The 20,510-nt window shown below is 41.1% G+C and overlaps 1 protein-coding gene and 1 pseudogene across 3 annotated transcripts in view; both read left to right on the forward strand.

The window, feature by feature from the left end:
• The window catches only part of CCDC169 (coiled-coil domain containing 169), a 75,671-nt gene that overhangs the window by 46,468 nt on the left and 8,693 nt on the right, over positions 1–20,510 (forward strand). For all 3 annotated transcript variants that reach the window (XM_058276953.2, XM_058276951.2, XM_058276952.2), the window contains one exon: positions 14,115–14,191. In XM_058276953.2, coding sequence (XP_058132936.1) covers positions 14,115–14,191 — 77 coding nt within the window. The remainder of the gene's footprint in view (positions 1–14,114; positions 14,192–20,510) is intronic.
• LOC139436480 (translation initiation factor eIF2B subunit alpha-like) lies at positions 1,897–2,768 on the forward strand (annotated as a pseudogene).

The raw sequence follows: 20,510 nt of genomic DNA on the forward strand, positions 1-20,510 counted from the left end.
AAGAACAGATGGGTAATGTAAGCAGGGAGATGGAAACTCTAAGAAATAATCAAAAGGAAATGCTAGAAATAAAAAAAAAGAAAAAACAAAAATGAAGAATGCCTAGGATAGGTTTATCAGTGCAGTGGACACAGCTGAGGGAAGAATTAGTAAGCTTCGAGATAAGTCAATAGAAACTTCCCAAACTGAAAAGCAAAGGAAAAAAAAAATACTGTAAAAAGGAACAAAATATCTAAGGACTGTGGAAGATTAAAAAAGGTGGAACATGAGTAATGGAGATATCAGTAGGAGAAGAAAGAGTGGAACTGAAGAAATATTGAAGTAATAATGCCTAAGATTTTTTCCAAAGTATTGATAAACATCAACCCACAAATTTATCAAGCTCAGAGACCACCAGTTAGGATATATAACAACAACAACAAAAAAAACCCAGCCCTAACCATATCATATTCAAGCTGCAGAAAATCAAGAACAAAGAAAATCTTGAAAAGAAGCCAGAGGGGGAAAGCCACCATAACTTTGGAGGAGCAAGGATAAGAATTACATCGGACTTCTCTTCAGAAACAATGTAAACAAGAAGCGGGTAGAATGAAATGCTTAAAGTGTTGAAAGAATAAGACCACCCATCTAGAATTCTTTCTCTAGGAAATTATCTTTCAATAGTGAAGAATAAATAGAGGCTTTCACAAACACAAGTTGAGGAAATTTGTTTCCATTAGACCTGCCTTGCAAGAATTGTTAAAATAAGTTCTTCAGATAAAAGGAAAATGCTCTTGTTCAGACATTTAGATCTATATTAAGAAACAGTGTTTGAGAAGGAATACATGAAAGTAAAATTAAATCTTTATTTTTCTTGTTCTTAACTAACCTAACATTAGATGCTTGTAGTTTATTGATAAGTGTAATGCATGATTATAATGTTATAAGGGACAGAATGGGGAGAGTCAGGAACACTCTGTTACAAGGGTGTAGATTGTTTGAAACCGGACTTGAATTAGTTGTAAATGCATATTGCAAACTCGAGAGTGACCACTAAGGTAATTTCAAAAAGAAGTATAATTTGGTATGCTAAGAAAGAAGAGAAAATGGAATCATATAATGTGCTCAATTAAAACCAGAGAAGACCCAAAAGAGTGGATGACAGGAAAAAAAAGACAAAGGCAATATATAGAAAACAGAACAAATATGGTAGATATCAATCCAACTATATCAATAATCACTTTAAATATTTATGGTATAAATACACCATATATTTATGGTATAAATAACAGATAGAGATTACCATAACGGATTTAAAACAAGGTCCAATTATATGTTGTCAACCCACTTTAAATATAAAGGCACAAATAGATTAACAGTAAAGGGATGAAGAAAGATATACCATGTGTCGTCGTTTGAAGCTGTATGCACCCCAGAAAATCATGTTCTTAAAGTTAATCCATTCCTATGGGTGTATATCTATTGTAGGTTGGACCTTTGGAATAAATTACTTCTGTGAAGGCATGGCTCAGGGTAGGTAAACTTTATCTTCTTACTGGAGTCTTTTATAAACAGGATGAATACAGAAAAATAGAAAGTCACAGAAGCAGCTGGAAACAATGAAACCCAGAAGAGACCAGCAGATCTGCCATGTGCCTTGCCATGTGACTGAGGAATCGAGGATCACTGGCAGCTGCTCCTTAGGGAGAAAGCATCGCCTGATGATGCCTTGATTTGGACATTTTTCTCAGCCTCGGAACTGAGCTTGCAAACTAATACATTTCCACTGTTAAAAGCCAACCTACACTGGAAGCGGGGTGGGGAGTCATGCCACACACTCTCAGTCTCAGCAGTTAGGAACCAAAATTGTAATGTGACCCACTAGTTTCCATGGGCTTTGCAGGCAAGGGCAACAAGAAGTTAATAGAGTACTTTAAGTCTCAGATGAAGGAAGATCCTGATATGGCCTCAGGAGTGGCTGCCATCTGGATTTTCCTGGAGTTCTTGAGCAGAGATGAAGGGGAGACAATCCACAGCCTGAGAGCTAATCTCACCAGTACCATAAAAACCCATGAGGCATGGACTCCTCTGTGGTGAGGGAACTCTTCCTTCGCTTCACCAGCCTTACCTCCCTGGAATACTCTGATTACTCCAAATATAAAAAGGTCATGATTGAGAGTGGAGAGCTATTTTCCTCAGGAGAATATCTCTGTTGAAAAATGAAACTGAAGATCTGTACCCCAGGTGAGAATATTAACTCTTGCATACTCAAAAGTGGCCCTGAGAGTCCTGGAAGCTGCTCTGACAGCCAAGAAGCAGTTCCATATGTACATTACAGAGTCTCAGCCTGATTTATCAGGTAAGAAAACGGCCAAAGTGCTCTGCCACCTTAATGTCGTGTCACTGTGGTTTTGGATGCCACTGTTGGCTGTATCATAGAGAAAACAGATCTGGTCATAATTGGTGCTGAAGGAGTTGTTGAAAACAGAGGAATTACTAACAAGATTGGAACCAACCAGATGGCTGTGTGTGCCAAGGCACAGAACAAGCCATTTTATGCAGGAAGTTTCAAGTTTGTACAGCTCTTCCCACTAAACTAGCACAATGTCCCGGATAAGTTTAGGTATAAGGGACATACTCTAAAATCTGCACAGACTGGGCAGGATCTCAAAGAGGAACCTCCAAGAGTCAACTACACTGCCCCTTCCTTAATAACACTGCTGTTTACAGAGCTGGGCATATTAACACCTTCAGCAGTTGGCAGAGAACTTACCAAGCTATACCTCTAACCTCTGGATCCTTTTCTGTGAAACTGTGGCTTACATATTTGGGGCAGGATGACCCCTCATTGAGCCAGGCCAAAACTGCATTTTTAAATGAAGGTCTATGGACTAAGGATTCAAAATCATAAATCTTGAATCTTTTTCACTCATTTCAATTCAATCTGAAATGTGTCAGTTGTTCTCCTAAAACCCAACCTAAATTGTACTTAAGGTTTCCAGAGACTTCATTTCAGGTTCCAGAATTATTGGCTGCTTAATAAACTGGTAAAAGATGTGTCCAGGTCCACCCTCTTCATCGTCCCCTGACTCCAGACTGACTTGCCAAAAGGATCAATTAAGGAGGCGCAGGTGCTCCTCACTACATCCAGACGCCTCTTCGTTAACAACTAACAGCGTGTGGTGCCTTAAGAGAAAGGCAGGAACTTGCTGAATTTATTTAATATATCAGGCTTGCCATGGTGAGCATGAAGCCAGGGGCTGCCATCACCTCAACAGATCAAGTCAAATGGGGTGTAAATGGTACCAAGAGAACACAAGAAAAGCGGAAAGAGCACTTAGCAAGAGTAATCCTGCCCGGTTCACCATGTGAAGATACCTACTAGAATATCTGTAAACTTAAATTCTGTATCTGTGAAAAATATGGATTTCCTTTAAACATGTTTGGGTCCTGAGCTGATTTTAAAAATTATACTTGGAAACATTCATAATCTTTTTCAAATAAATTATATGAAAGATTTTTTTAAAAACCCCATTTTATTGTGTCTGCTTTCAGCAGCCTAGCAAACTAAAACACCAGGCTAACCCCAAAGAAAGCTGGAGTATCTATAGTAATTTCAGACAACTGATTTCAGAGCAAGAAAAATGGTCAAGAATAAAGAGGGACATTACATGATGATAAAAGGTATTTCTATAAGAAGACATAACAATCCCAAAGGTATATGTGCCTGTATTAGTCAGCCAAAGGCGTGCTGATGCAAAATACCAAAAATCGTTGACTTTTATAAAGGATATTTACTTGGGGTAGAAGCTTACAGCTACCAGGCCATGAAGCATAAGTTACTTTCCTCACCAAAATCTACTGCCATGTGTTGGAGCAAGATGGCTGCTGATGTCTGCATGGGCTCAGGCTTCCTGGGTTCTTCTTTTCCCAGGGCTTGCCTCTCTCTGGCCTCAGATTCTCATTCTCTGGTCTTTGCAGCTGCACACTATCAGGGGAACAGCTCGTCTTTCTTCCCAGGGCCTTCTCTCTTTCCTCACGACTAAGGTCCTCTGTGTGCTCACTTCCCAGGCCTCTAGCTCAAGACTCCAGCATCAAAACTCCAACTCTGTCCTTTGCCATGTCTTTTACCTGTGAGCCCCCACCCACAAAAGGGCGGGGACTCAACACCCTACTGACATGGTCCAATCAAAGCCCTATTCATAATTTAATCATGCCCAGGTACCAGTTTACAGATATAATCTAACATCTATTTTTGGAATTCATGAGCCATATCAAACTGCTACAGTGTCTAACAAGAGAACATGAGGAGAAATGGACGTACCCCTGTTACAATGTTGGAGACTTCAACATCTCTCTAATGATAGTTGACAGATGAAGCAGGTTGAAAATCAGTATGATTATAGGTGAACTGAACAGCAATATCAATCAAATGGATCAAATTCTCATTTATAGAATATTTACAACAAGAGCAAAGTGTATGTTCTTATCTAACTCACATGGAACATTCATCTATACCACATTCTGGGCCATAACACTCATCTTCACAGATATAAAAGTATATAAATCATACAAAGTATGCTTTCACCCACAATGGAATTAAACTAGAAATCAGTAACAAAAACATTGCTTGAAAATCCCACGATATTTGGAGATTAAGCAGCATATTTCTAAATAATACATGGGTCAAAGAAGTTGTCTCAAGAGAAATTTAAAAATATTTTAAACTAAATGAAAATGAAAATACAACTTATCAAAATTTATGGGATGCAGTAAAAGCACCAGTTAGAGGGAAGTTTATAATATATTGACTGCATATATTAGCAAAGAAGAAAGCTCTAAAATCAATCATCTAAACTTCCGTCTTAGGAAACTTGAAAACAAAGAGCACATGAAATCCAAAGCAAGCAGAAGAAAAGAAATAAAAATGTGAACAGAAATTAATAAAACTGAAAATGGGAACACAATAGAGAAAATCAACAAAACCAAGAACTCTTAGAAAAGATTAATAAAACTAACCTCTATCCAGGCTAACTACCCTCCCAAAGGTGAAAGAGAAGACATAAATTAATAGTATCAAAAATGAAAGATGGGCCATTGTAATTGATCCCATGGATATTAAAAGAAAAAAAATATTATAAACAACTCTATGCCCACAGATTCGACAACTTAGATGAAATGGATCTATTCCTTGGCACAATCTACCAAAACTCTCACAAGGAGAGATAGATAATTGGAATAGACCTATATCTGTTAAAGAAATTGAACCAGAAATGATTAACCTTCCAGAACAGAAAGCTACATGCCCAGATGGTTTAAAAGTTTAATGTTGCCATCAGACCAAGATGGCAATGTAAGCGGCTCCAGGGCTCCTTCCCCACACAGACGCTTTAAGCAACAAATAAGAACTGGCAGAACCATCCTTCTCCAAGGTCCAGAAAATAGTTAAAGGGTTGCGGTAATTGGTTAAGCATTGAATCAAGAAAAAGACAACTTAAAATGGTAAGAAATCCTGGGTTCCCTGGCTGGCCCCTCCTCCAGCCCCTCAGCAGCTCCACTCTGAGCTGGCCTGTGTTCCCAGGGGGGTCATGGTTCTGGTTCCAGAGGGAGCAGAGTAACCTGTATGTCTGAGGGGATGTGTGTCTGTGCTAATTTGTCTGATACAGCCTGAAGGACTGAACCAGGAAATATTCCACAGTCCTGCTGTCCTAGAACTTATCCTACTAGTAGAAGGCAACTCATAGAGCTCTCCCAGAGAAAGCTATAGGGAAAATAGTCAAATCACAGCTGCCTGGGACAAAAGTTGCTGACTGTGGAACACAGAGTACAGGTCTCAGAACTGTGAGGAAACACCACTTTCTAGGGAAGAGGGCACATTCTCTATGTAAATGGGGAAATTCCTAGGGCCATATGTGCATGCCCAAGACAAGAGGCATCAGCAGAAAAGAGTGGGGAGGACTTTACCGTTGTGCCTCCAGCTCTTCTAAAAAATTAGGATAGATATGCTCTGAAGGAGAGCACTTGCACAGGCCAATCTGAAAAGACTGAGAAAGGCTGTTTCTTTTTCTTTGTTTGATTTTGTTGTTTGATGCCTCAGTGTCCAAATCTCAGAGATAACATGTAAAAATATCAAAATGTTCAGTTTGCAACAAAAGATTACAAAAAAAAAAAAAAAAGAAACAGGAAATGATGTCTTGCAGAGAGCAGGATAAAGAAGTAGAAACCATCAATGAGAAGAATCAGAGCTTGGACATATGAGAAAGAATTTTTTAAAAAATGATTCTAAATATGCTCAAAGAGCTAAAGGAAAACATGGGCAAGGAACTACAGGAAATCAGAAAAATAATAGATGAACACAAAGAGAATTGCCAGTAAGGAGAGAGAAATCACGAAAAAGAAACAAACATCTGATCAAACTAGTAATGGAATGGAAAATTCCCTAGAGGGATTCAACAGCAAATTTGAGCCAATGGGAGAGTCAGTAGACTCAAAGATAAGACAACTAGTGTCATTCACTCTGAGAAACAGAAAGAAAAAATAATGAAGAAAAGCAAGCAGAGCCTGAGACACCTGAGAGACACTGTCAAGCTCACCAAATATATACTGTGGGAGGCCCAGAAGGAGAAAAAAGAAAGGGGCAGAAAGAATATTTGAAGAAGCAATGACTGAAAACTTAACAGAGTTCATGAAGGTCATATATATACACATCCAAGAGCTCAGCAAACCCCAAACATGTGGAACCCAAATAGATCCCCACCGAGACATAAGATAAACTGTCAAATGCCAAAAATAGACAGAATTCTAAAAGCTGCAAGAGGAAGCAATGTGTCATATATAAGGGAACCCCAATAAGAATTAAGCGCTGATTTCTCACAGGAAACAATTGAGGGAAGTAGACAGTGGGAACACATAAGGTGCTGAAAGGAAAAAAGTGTTGACCAGGATTTCTATATCCAGCAAAACTTTTTTTTCAGAAATGAGGAAGAGATTATGATTTTCCAAGATAATCAAAAGCTGAGGGAATTTGTCATCACTAGACTAGCTCTAAGAGAAATTCTATGTAGAGTTCTTCAGGTTGAAGGGAAAGAACACTAGATGGTAGATTAAAGTTGCATGGAGAAGTGAAGATCTCCAGTGAAGGTAACAACATGGATAAATATAAATGCCAATACTATTATATTCTTGGTCTGTACTTCCTACAGGATCTAAAATGCAAATGCATAAAATAATGATAAATCAATGGTTTGGGAATTATAATATATAAAATGTAATTTGAAAAAACTATGTAAAGGTAGGGGGTTTGGAGTTGTATAGGAACATAGTGTGTTTACACTATTGAAGCTAAGTTGATATCAAACCAAATAAGATTATTATAGATTTGGGATGTTAAATTTAAGCTCCATGGTAACCACAAATAAAATATTGGGAAAAATGCACAGAAAGAAATAAGAAGGAATTCTAAAAGGTTCACTTAAAAAATAGGCAAAGAACTTGATTAGATATTTCTCCAAAGAAAACATAAAAATAGTATAGCCATATAATGGAATATTATTATGATGGCTAAGTTCAAGTGTCAGCTTGCTACATTATGGTTCTAGATGTTTGGTTAGGCAAGTACTGGCCTAATTGTTACTGTGAGGATATTTCTTGAACTTAAATAATCAGGAGAATTGATTGCATCTATGGCTGATCAATCAGCTGAGAATATTGCCTTCAACAATAAGTCTCATCCAATCAGTTGAAAGCTTTAAAAGAAGTAATGATTTCAGCAGTAGAAGGAAGAATTTCTTTCTCTACTTCTGCTAGCCAGCTTCTCCTGGGGAATTCATTGAAGTTCCCAGCTTGCAGCCTCTTCTGTGGAATTTGGACTTGCTCAACCCACAGTCTCATGAGCTAATTCCTATAACAAATCTAATAATATTTATATATTAGACCTCATAATACTTACATATCAGTTCTGTTTCCCTGAGAACCCTAGCTAACATAAATATTCAGCCCTAAAAATGAACAGAGGTTTAATACATGTTACTACATGGAAGAATATTGAGGATATCATGTTGAGTGAAATAAGTCAGGCATAAAGGAACAGATATTGTATGATTCCACTTATATGAAATAGCTAGAATATGCAAACTCATAGAGACAGAAAGTAGAGTACAGGTTACTGAGGTGGGGGAGGAAGGAATTTAATGCACAGTGAATGCAGGTTTTTATTTGGGGTGATGGGAAAGTTCTGGTAATGGATGGTGGTGAGGGTAGACAAAATTGTGAAAGCAATTAATCCCACTTAATTGTATACTTAGAAGTGGTTGAGGTGGGAAAGTTCATGTTGCATGCATGTTTCCACAATTAAAAGAGAGAGAGAGATTAGAGACAATAATAAGTAATGGTAATACATGTTCCCACACTGGAGGAGAAAATACCCAAAAGGACATTACTTGGGACTTATGAAAAAAATGGAATATAGATTGTAAACTTTATTTCAATGTTAAATTTCTTGAGCTTGATAACTCTGCTTAAAGTGGTTGCATAAGTAAATATCCCTATTCTTAGGAAAGTTACATGGAAATTTTAAATTTTCAAGAAGCATGACATATACAACCTACTGTCAAATGTTCAAACATAGATACATAGATAGGTGGAAGGAAGGTAGGAAGAAAGGAAGGGAACAAACAAATGTGGCAAAACATTAAAAGTTGGTCGATCTGAGTATCTGGGTGAGGGGTATGATGGCATTCCTTCTATGGGGTTTGTATTACTTTTGAAATTATTTCAAAATAAAAAGTTAATTAAAAAGAAAAGAAATACCAATTTTCTAGGATCTCTTCAGAAAATAGAATTAGAGGGAACACTTCTAATTTATTCTGTGAGCCCAGCATTGCACTAATACCAAAACCACAAAAAGACAGTTATAGGAGGGAAAATTGTGCCATGAATATGCACACAAAAATCCTACACAAAATATTAGCAAATCAATTCCAACAATGTATAAAAATATTACATGCCACAACCAAGTAGTATTTATTCCAGGTATAAAAGTTGGTTTAACATCTAAAAAAATCAGTGAATGTAATTCATAATATCAATAGGTTACAGAAGAAAAATATTATGATCATAGCAATAGATGTGGAAAATGTATTTGACAAAATGTAACAACCATTCCTGATAACATACAAAACAAAACAAAGGAAAACAAACCACTCAGCAAACTAGGAATAGAGTGGAACTTCTGTAATTTGATAAAGAACATATATTTTTAAAAATCACTATAGCCAATATCATACTTAATGATGTGAAACTAGATGCTTTCCCCCTAAGGTCAGGAATAAAATAAGAATGCCCCACTCACTATTCCTCTTCAATATTGTACTGGAAGTTCTAGCTTATACAATAGGATAAGAAAAAGAACTAAAAAAGTATACATATTGGGAAGGGAGAAATAAAACTGCTCTTTTTGACAAATTGTATGAATGTCTATGTAGAATCTTCCAAAGAAAAGAAGAAAAAAAAAAAAACTCACGAAACTAATAAGAGAATATAGCAAGGTTGCAGGATACATAATTAATTTTCCAAAATCAATTGCTTCCTATATACCAACAATGAATAATTAGAATTTGAAATTTAAAACACAATACCATTTATATCAACACCAAAGGAAATGAAATACGTACGTATAAATCTAACAAAATACACACAAGATCTACATGAGAAAAACTATAAAACTGATGAAAAAATGAAGGATCTAAATAAATGGAGAGATATTCCATGTTCATGGATAGATTTAATGTTATTAAGGTGACAGTTCTTCTCAACTTGATCTATATATTTAATGTAAGCCCAATCAAAATCCCAGAAAACTGAGTATACTGACAAACTGATTCTAAAATTTATATGGAAAGGCAAAAAAAAAAAAAAATCCAGAATCTTCAGCACAATACTGAAGAAGAACAAAGTCAGAGGACTGCACTGCCCGCCTTCAAGACTTACTGTAAGGACTCAGTGATTAAGGCAGTTTTGCCTTGGTGAAAGAATAGACAATAGATCCATGAAACGGAATTTAGAGCTCAGAAATAGAACTTCACGAATTAGTCAACTGACTTTGACAACAGTGCAAAGGCAAATCAATAGAGAAAAGATGGTCTTTTCAACAAATGGTGCAGGAACAACCACATGCCAAAAAAACACGACGCATCTCGTACACCTCTCACAAAAACTGACTCAGAGTGGATCATAGACTTAAATGTAAACTGCCAAACTGTAAAACTTCTAGAAGATAACATATGGAGAAAACGTAGGTGACCATGGGTCTGACAAATGCAAGCCATAAAAGATTAAATTGCCAAGTTTGAGTTCATTAAAGTGAAAACCTTCTATTGTGTGAAAAATTATCATTAAGAGAATGAAAAGACAAGCAATAGTTTGCTAGGAAATATATGCAAAACATGTATCTGGTAATGGACTTGTATCCAAAATTTACAAAGAATTGTTGAACCTTACAAATAAGAAAAAAATACTATTCAATTACAAAATGGGCAAAAGATATGGACACCTCACCAAAGAAGATATATAAATGGCAAATAAGCATATGAAAAGATGCTCGACATTAAATGCCATTAGGAGATTGCAAATTCAAACAATCATGAGTACCTCTACACACCTATTTGAAAGGGTAAAATTCAAAACATCGACAACACCAAATGCTGCTGAGGATGTGAAGCAATGGGGACTCTCATGCATTGCTGGAGAAAACACAATATGGCATAGCCACTTTGGAAGATAGTTTGCCATTTCTTTAAAGCTAAACATGAGCCTACCATATGATACTGCAATCATGCTTAGGTATTTAACCATACGAGTAAAAACTGATGTCCATACAAAAACTAGCACATGAATGCTTATAGAAATTTGTTTGTGAATTGCCAAAAATTGGAAGCAACCAAGTTTTTCTTAAGTAGGTGAATGAATGAACCATCTGTGGTACTACCACACAATGGCATATTATTTAGCTATAAAAAGAACTGAGCAATCAAGCAATGAAAAAACATGGAGGGGACTTAAATGCATACTGCTAAGTGAAAGAAGCCAGTTTGGAAAAGTACATACTATATGATTCCAACTATACGACATTCTGGAAAATCAAAACTATGAAGACAGTAAAAGATCAGTGGCTGCCAGTGGCTCAGGCAGAGGGGTGGAGGGATGAAGAGGTTGAGCACAAGGAATATTTAGGGCAAAGAAACCATTCTGTGTGATACTGAAATAGTGTTACATGGCATTATGCATTTGTCCACAGAACTGTACACACAATACAAAGAGTGAAGTCTAATGCAAACTATAGACTTTAGTTAATAATCATGTGTCAATATTGGGCCATCAGTTACAACAATTGTACCATATTACTGCAAGATGCTAATTATAGGAGAAACTGTGTGTGCATGCACATGTGAAGAAGCTCTGTGGAACTCTGTTTTTCAGTACAATTTTTCAGTAAAACTAAAACAGCTCTAAAAATAAAATCTATTAAAAATACACTACAAAGAAAAAAAATACTCTTTTGTCCTTCACACATTCATTCACCTCTGTTAAACTGAACAATTCATTTGGATAGAATAGTTCATACCCTGATTAAACAGGATTGCTGAACATACAATAAAAACCTATTTAGCAGCTTTCCAGGAAGATTTTAATCCTGCTGTCCAGTAGCATGTTAATAAGGATTTTCACTCTAGAATGAAATGTTAATCTTTATAGTCAAACCTGGTTCGACCATGTGGCCACCGCAGGCGCTGGAAGGTTAATGGGTTACTGGCGGTGCTTTCCATGCTAACTCCACTGATAACTTGTTCTGTTAGAAAACGGGAGCTGTTTGCCGAGTCTTGTTTATGTTTCTGCTGCCGTGTCTGCTTTTTCTCACTTTAGTTCTTTAGTTCAACAGAACCCGAGTTTCCCCAAGTCGGGGTTCTTTCCGTTTGCACCGCGTATCTGAGGTGTGGACCAGCTTTCAGCAAACGTTCAATGTGCCGCACCTCTTGAAAGTCGGGCGGAAAGTCCGCAGCTTGCTGCAACATGTTAAACTTGCATTTCAGCTTCTGTTCCCCTGAACAGGGAACTTTAGCAGCGGATCTGCGATGCCGTTGACCATCATGCTGCTGGTTTACAAATAAGGAACCCGAGACCATTCTTCATTATCCGGAAGTTCTCATTGCTAGAATTGCTGGAGCTTTTATCCCACTCCTCATTCCCCTCTTTGAAACTTCTAGGCTTTGGTGTTAATTCCATCCTCTCAAAAATACAGAACAGGGGCTACACCTCTTCCTCCACGTGACAGATCTTCAAAGATTTGAAAGCAGCTACCCATCTTCTGATAGTTTTGGGGTGTTTCTCCTGAGCTAAACTTTAAAGTTACATTGAGTTTCCAGACTGCCCAGCTATTTCTGTTGCCCTTTTCAGTCAACTTTAATTTGTTATTGTTCATCTGAAAATGGAGCTCTTCAGACTAAAGATTTGTCTGCACCATATCCATTGCTCATCTCTGCTGCCTCAGCAATCGTTCTAGAATGCAGACATTGTGGAGGTGCTCCCTGCGAAACCCTGTGACTCTGTTGCCCATGGGTGGCGTATGAGGCCTCCACGGCGCGGCTGCGCCTCCTTCGCCAGCCTGGACCCCGCGCAGGGGCGGCACTGCAGCCTGCCCGCAGGAACTTGCACTTCCTGCCTGCGCCCTTCCTTAGGCCTTTCCTTGCTGTCCCTGCCCCCTGGAAGGCCCCTTCCCCATCCTTCACTGGCTCGTCTTCCACGAGGGGCTCCCGTGTAGCCTGGATTTAGCCGGACCTCTTGTATACTGTCACTGCACCTGTGCAAACCTCTTAGAGGCACTTAATAGTAATCTTTTTTTTCCCCGTCTCCCCAATAATTGTAAGAACCAGGACTTGTCTTCGTACCCCAGTGTTTGATGCAGGGATGGCTCCACAGGCGCCCAGTAAGCGTTGCTGAATGAACCCATGACGGAACTAAGGAACGCCAACCTCCGTCCCAGCGCCCCTGACCTGCCCCCGAGAAAACGATCGCATTTCTTACTTTACAAAGTAAAGAGCTCACTGGGTGTAAAATCCAATTGTTCTCCCTTTTACCTTCAAAGCGAAACCCACTGTTTCACAGGAAAGGGGCCTGCGGGTCTTTTCAAGGCTCCCCGCCACCTCTAGGATTCACCGCATAATTATGTCCTCTTATATTTTAATCTCTCTTCCACCAAAACAAACAAACTACACAAAATCACTTTTACTTGCCCCATCTGTTCTCTTAAGCCACGACCTTGGCTCTCTTGTCCAGCCTCCTTCCCCTCTCCCGAGCCCGTCCCCGGGCTCCGGCCAGGTGACCTCTCGTGGCCAAGTGCGCCGCCTCCTCTCCAGCCTCCTGCGTCGGGCCCTGAGCCCCTCCGCGCGGCTGGTGGGCTCCCTCTCTGACAGGTCCCCCTCCACCTGACTTCCGGGCAGCACTTTCTCCTGGGCTATGCTTCTTGTCTATCTTTAGTTTATTCCTCTTCTGACTGTCCCTTAAAAGTTGCTTCCCCCAATTCTGGTGCCGACTCTCTAGCTTGCCTGTGCCCCTAACGAACGCTCTCGTTTACCCATGGCCTCAGTCACCGTCCCGAGGGTCATCAGTAATTGCTGCAGAATTCTACATCATGTCTGCAGCCCTGCAAGAAGTGTCTCCACTTAGATCCTGACGGAATTCTAAAATAGACAAAATGGACACGTTGTCTCCATTTCTGGCCAGGCACACCTCCTGCTCTATTGTCCTACGACTCTCCTGGCAGGCTGCGTGTGTCACTTACATTCAGTGTCCACTGCAGACCTTGTTAATGACCTATACCACACGCACAGTATGGTTTCCACAGTTTCTCCTGCAGTTATTTTTAAAGTCACATGGACTCTGAGGCTGAGCAGAGGGAGCTCCAGAATCTTCAGAAGGCTGGTCAGACTAGAGAGGACCAGAATTTCCCATTATTCTTCAACTTCTCTGGTGCACGCTACTCAAGGAACTAGAGATGGAAGAGTTGATGGAGAAACGACTATTCCTCAATCCCTGGAATCAGCATGGGATAAGAGGATACACGCGCGATGTTTGTATTTCAGGTGTCTGCCTCATACCAGGGTTCTAAGCGGCCGCAGGTGGATCAGCTGCCTCGAATGAAGGAGAATCTAGTGAGAACGTAAGTTCAGCTCCGTCTTTCCTTCCTAAGTATGTGCGTTTGCAGGCGATTGGTACTGATGAAACAGGTGCCCGTTATACATGGTAAGTTACTTCTGAATTTTATAGCAACTATATAATATGATGGTAAGAGAACCTCAAGTTTGTGCTGTCTTCTTCACATTATTTATAGATCCCAGAAACATTTTTGATGCTCAGAAATGACAAAATCTTATTCTTTAAGCTAAAACAATATTAGATCCAAGGAGGGATTAAAAGTACAATATAAATATGATTAAATTGTCAGCCTTAAAGTTTTTAGCGAGGAAACATGTTCATTTCAGTGGTCATGGAAATGCACAGAGATGACAGTACAGTAACAATTAAGTTTGCCATGCAAACACAAACAATTTAAGATGGATAACGAACAGTTTAAGAGGTTACTTCTGCACATGTTTTTTCCTGGTGCAGCACTGAATACAAAGAAATGACTCAGGCAGCCCTCGCCTTAGGTAACCTCTGCAGGGTACGTAACTCGAATACACTCACACAGGACTAAACACTGTACGAATGAGCCAAGGTATGAATTAACTATCAGTAAGAATCCTTTAGATCCAGGCCAAGGCACGGGGCACTCGAGGTGGTGGAACAGAGCTGACTGGTTTGGTGGAGATTCACGGAACTGCGACATTTTTTTTTTTTAAAGATTTATTTTTATTTATTTAATTCCCCTCCCCTCCCCCAGTTGTCTGTTCTCTGTGTCTATTTGCTGCGTCTTGTTTCTTTGTCCGCTTCTGTTGTCGTCAGCGGCACGGGAAGTGTGGGTGGCGCCATTCCTGGGCAGGCTGCTCCCTCCTTCGCGCTGGGCGGCTCTCCTTACGGGCGCACTCCTTGCGCGTGGGGCTCCCCTATGCGGGGACACCCCTGCGTGGCAGGGCACTCCTTGCGCGCATCAGCACTGCGCATGGCCCAGCTCCACACGGGTCAAGGAGGCCCGGGGCTTGAACCGCGGACCTCCCATGTGGTAGACGGACGCCCTAACCACTGGGCCAAAGTCCGTTTCCCAGGAACTGCGACATTTTGTCCAGCATTTGGCTAATCTTGCTGGACGGATAAAAGTGCATTCTTCCTTGAACAATTACCAGTGCTTTAAACTGTAAGTCATTATCTTTGTACCTTCAATCATTGGAAATAAATGTAGTGAAAACACTAAAGTACGTTCTGGAAAAGACCTTTCCTCTGAAAACTGTGACTGGGGCCCCTAAGGCCACTCCCACTTCAATGGTTTGCTGGATGGACAGAGCTCAGAGGCTAGCTGTACTCAAAACCCACAGTTAAGATTTATTATGGCAAAAGGATACAAAGCAAAATCAGCAAAGGGAAAAGGTGCAGGGGGCAGAGTTCAGGGGAAACCAGGCACAAACTTCCGAGAACCTTCACGCCGTGAGGACATGCAGGACAAGCCTAATTGCTCCAGCAGTGAGCTGTGGCAATGTGCGATAACACACAAAACGTCTCCCAGCGGTGGGCATTAGAGATCCAGTGCCCAGAGTTTTTGTTGGGGGTATCCTCTGCCTAGACCCTACCAGAATTCCAGACCCCTCGAGGAAAGCAGTGTCGGCATAAACCGTATTGTTTGCACAAACAGGTTAGGCATGGCGGCCACTCTTACCTTTCAGGGAAGGGTCTATGTGGGAATAGGAAGGGTCTACCCCTCAAATGCCCAGAACCAGCCCAGGGCCGCCTTGCAAGCAGACCTGCCTGAGGGTAGCGGTCTCAGGCCTCCTACGTTAATTCTCTGCACCAACACCTTAAAGAATTCATTTTTATTTTCACATTTATCTTGCAGTTCACATTTCTTTAAAAGCTATCACCTCTTATTCAAATTTGCTTAAATAAGAGGGAAATGTGTTGAAAATAAAAGGAAACTTCTACATTCCAATCACATATTAAAGACACACATGCATTTATATATTATCAGACTGTAGGTCTAGGAGAGCAGTTTGGTTTTCCATTGAATACTGCTGCAGGCCGGACCTCTCGGAGTAGCTCCTGCGATGGAAATCAGCTTTCAAGAAGTGTATTAGTAGCACCGTTGGCATTGACCCCTGTGGGGGCAAGGGAGGAACCAGGTCGAGCAGAGGGAGACTCTGGCAGCAGGCCACTGCATCAAGGCCTTGGCCAGCCCCGACAGGCCCTGAAGCTGAGCTGGAGTGAAGGGCCTGGCCCCATGCCCCTGCGCCCAGCGGTCCCTGGGCGTGGGCTGACCTGGAGAGGGAGTTACCCTGGACAATTTGGCTGTCTGCAGCTGAGGAACTTCCCAGAGAGGCTGGCCCTGAGGGCTATCAGCAGCGGGGAAGAAGGCCTCAGTGCTGAAGGGGCGTGGGTGGAGCTGCCCGGCGTCCACGGCTGACCTCTCCTGCCACTGGGTTCTTCTTCTCAAAGGAGTTCTGGGAGCAGCTCCTTCTTTTCCTGGGGGCAGGCTATAGGAGGAGGGTCACTGAGGTGGACTGCGGACCCCACGGCACCCTGGCCTTGAAGTCACCTTTGGTAGTCCTTTCCCTCCTCCACTCCCCATTTTAGCTTCCCTCACCTTCCGCTCCCATCTGCGTTGGTGTAGGTGGCTCATCCCGTGGGATGACCCAGGCTCTCACCGGTGGGGTATCTGAGCCCCCATTTACCATGTCTTTTTCTGGTCATGGCTAAGGTACATGTTCACTGACTGTAAAACTGGGCAAGAGACACTCAAGCCGATCACCTACAAGCCAAGTCCATACCTCCCTGCCCCTTACGAAGCAACCGCTCACATCATCCCAATCACCACGGCCACCTCCCTGGCTATTCCTCTGCCTGCCTTCTGGGTTTCTTGGCTGGAAGCCCAGAGTCCCTGGTTGGTAATTGTAGCTTCCAGTCCAGTGGGACTCTTGATATGCTCCCCTGGTGGAAGTGCAGTCCTCTTGGGAGCCAGGACCTCTAAACACTAGTAGCTCAGACTTGTAAGGATGAGAAAAATGTCCCAAGTGAGTCACTGGGAGGGGTGTTTCCCAGACCATAATGAGGGGCAGAATGCCATATGATGGTTGTTGATTTAGCAGGTGCACTGTGTCCTGGCTGCTGACCTCTACCTGTCCCAGGATGTCATCTGAGTTGCATCATCACTAGGCCATTGCCATCATTCTCTGGGTCAGCATACTTGGGGTGATATGGTACGTCATAGGACCAGTGGATTGTATGGTCTGTGTCTACTGCTCAATTCCTGTTGCAGCAGTAACTGTGTCCCTTGGTCTGATGTGATGCTGTGGAGTGTGCCCTGCCAGTGGATCAAACATGAGCCCTGGGAGAGTCGTGCTGGCCAGGTTCTATGGTAGAAAGGCATACCTACCCCTGGAGTAACTGTTGCTTCCTGACAGTATGAACTGCCCCTTCCTGGGTGGAAGTGGCTCAACATAGCATAGGTCCCACCAAGGACCTTATTTGTCTCTTGGAGAAATAGGCTGTGTAGAGGGCTAAGTGTGGGACTCTGTCCCTGCCAGGCTGTAGTTAGACCAGCCTTGGTGAGCTGCAGCCCATGCTGGTGGGCCCATGCAGAGCTTTCAAAGCTGCCACGAAGGTGCCAGCACTGGGGGAAGTGGCTGACCCATGTCAGCTGGCTGGGTCATTTTCTCCACTTGGTCATTCACTATGTCTTCTGGGTACATGCTTTCTGGTGGGCACTAACATGTGATACAGTGTTCACAATCCCACTGGTCCATCCATATGCCTCTAGCCCAGACCTCCTTACCCCTGGCTTTTTTTTTTTTAAGATTTATTTATTTATTTAATTCCCCCCCCCCTCCCCCAGTTGTCTGTTCTCTGTGTCTATTTGCTGCGTCTTGTTTCTTTGTCCGCTTCTGTTTTCGTCAGCGGCACGGGAAGTGTGGGCGGTGCCATTCCTGGGCAGGCTGCTCTTTCTTTCATGCTGGGCGGCTCTCCTTACAGGGTGTACTCCTTGCACGTGGGGCTCCCCTACGTGGAGGACACCCCTGCGTGGCAGGGCACTCCTTGCACACATCAGCACTGCGTGTTGGCGAGCTCCACACGGGTCAAGGAGGCCTGGGGTTTGAACCGCGGACCTCCCATGTGGTAGACAGACGCCCTAACCACTGGGCCAAGTCTGCTTCCTGCCCCTGGCTTTTCAGTCTTTCTCTTTCCAGGCCCCTGACCAAGAGGCCACACCATTTGCTCCTGCCCATGAGTCTGTCTATAGTCTAAACTTCAGCTGCTCCTTTCCTCACAAAGCAATGGCCAGGTATATCTTCTGCAGTTCTGTCTTTCAGGGCCACCCCTGAGTAGGGCTGTAGTGTAGCTGAAGTCCCCCTACTCATTTCTCCATGACTCGAGTGTGGGCTTTTTCTTCCCATCTATTTGTCTGTGAAGCCCCTATGCCCTAAGTCTGAGCTGCACTTGAGGCAGTGGGCATCAGGGATAGATGACATGGCAGCATGAGGTATTGGTCATGAACCCTGCTTATGCCTTCCAGCACTTGATCCCAGATATAGCAGCTCCACCTCTGATGGATTGCTGCTAGGCCTGCCCATTCCTTTTTCCTGATGTGTCTGACAACACAACTCATGATGAATTACTTTGTGTCTGAACGTCAGGATCTTTATTTTCAACCAGGGATTATTTAGCAGTGTGTTGTTTAATTTCCAAATATTTGTGACTAGCCCAAATTTCCCTCTGTTACTAATTTCTAATTCCATTCCATTGTGGACGGAGAACATACTTTGTAGGAATTCTATCTTTTAAATTTATTGAGGCTTGTATTATGGATTAATATCCTGGAGAATGTTCTATGTGCACTTAAGAAGAATGCGTAGTTTGCTTTTGTTGGGTTCAGTGTTCCATAGATACCTGTTAAGTCTAATTGATTTATCTTGTTGTTCAAGCCCTCTGTTTCCTTGTTGATCTTCTGTCTAGTTGTTCAATTAATTTTTGAAGGTGGGATATTGAACTCCCCAGTGATTATTGCTGAATTGTTGATATACTAATAAGTTGGTATTAGTTTGAAATTGTTATATGGAACCATAATCCCCAGTGTAACCACTAAGAAAATAACTAAAAAATATAGTAAAAGCAACAGCAAGGGAACTAAAATGGTACATGAGAAAACGTCTATATAAAATACACACAGATACATACATGCACAAATGATAATGAAGGAATGGAGGTATTTCTCTCTTCAATACTGCTAGCATCTGCTTTCTGTACTTTGTGGCTCTGTTAAGTGCATATATGCATATGATTGTTACATATTCCTAATGGATTGATCTTTTTATCATAAAAGGTCCTTCTTTGTTACTAGTCACAATTTTTATACTAAAGTATGTTTTGTCTTATATTAATATAGTCATTCCAGTTCTCTTTTGGTTATTTACATGTCATGTCTTTTTGTATCCTCTTACTTTCAACCTGTTTTTGCCTTTGACACTAAAGTGTCTTTTTTTAAAAACAAATTTTATTGGTACATATTAATAAAGCATAATTCCATACAAAATGTACAATCAATGGTGTAACCACATATTTGTGCATTCATTACTTCAATCATCCTTAGAAGCACTTCCACTATTTCAATAATAATAAGCAAAAAACAAACAAAACTCATCACTTCTCATTCACTCTCTGCTTCCCCTACTATACATAGCTATCCTTTTTCTTTCTCTCTAGTGTATTTATATTTATATTCTGTAAAGACAGTCTTATATGTGCAATTTCACCCATATTTGTGTTTTGCAAGAGGTTTTACTGTCATATATAGTACCATGTTACAGTTTTTAGCTTTCCTTCTAGTAATATACCTGACTTTAGACTTTTTCTTTCAACCACTATCACACCCATATAATAGCACTGTTAGGTACAAACACCATGATATGCTTTCACCTTTTCTATTCATTTCTAAAGATTTATGAACAACTTTTTACCTCACCTTTCCATTCCCTACCCTCCTTCTATTTTCTGGTAACCTATATTCTAATTATTAACTCTGTGAGTTTACACAATATATTTAGTTCATAATAGCACAGTCATGTAGTATTTGTCCTTTTGTGTCTGGCTTGCTTTACTCAACATAATGTCCTCCAGGTTCATCCGTGCTGTCATATGCTTCACAACTTCATTTCTTCTTACTGCTGCATAATATTCCATTGTGTGTATACACCACAATTTGTTTATCCATTTATCATTTGGACACCTGGGTTGTTTCCAAATTTTGCAATTGTGAATAATGCCACTGTGAACATTGGTGTGCAGATCTGCTCTCAGCTCTTCTGGATATATACCTAGTAATGGTATTGTCAAGTCAT

The sequence above is a fragment of the Dasypus novemcinctus genome, chromosome 15, assembly GCF_030445035.2.
Source record: "Dasypus novemcinctus isolate mDasNov1 chromosome 15, mDasNov1.1.hap2, whole genome shotgun sequence".
NCBI classification, from domain to species: Eukaryota; Metazoa; Chordata; class Mammalia; order Cingulata; family Dasypodidae; genus Dasypus; species Dasypus novemcinctus.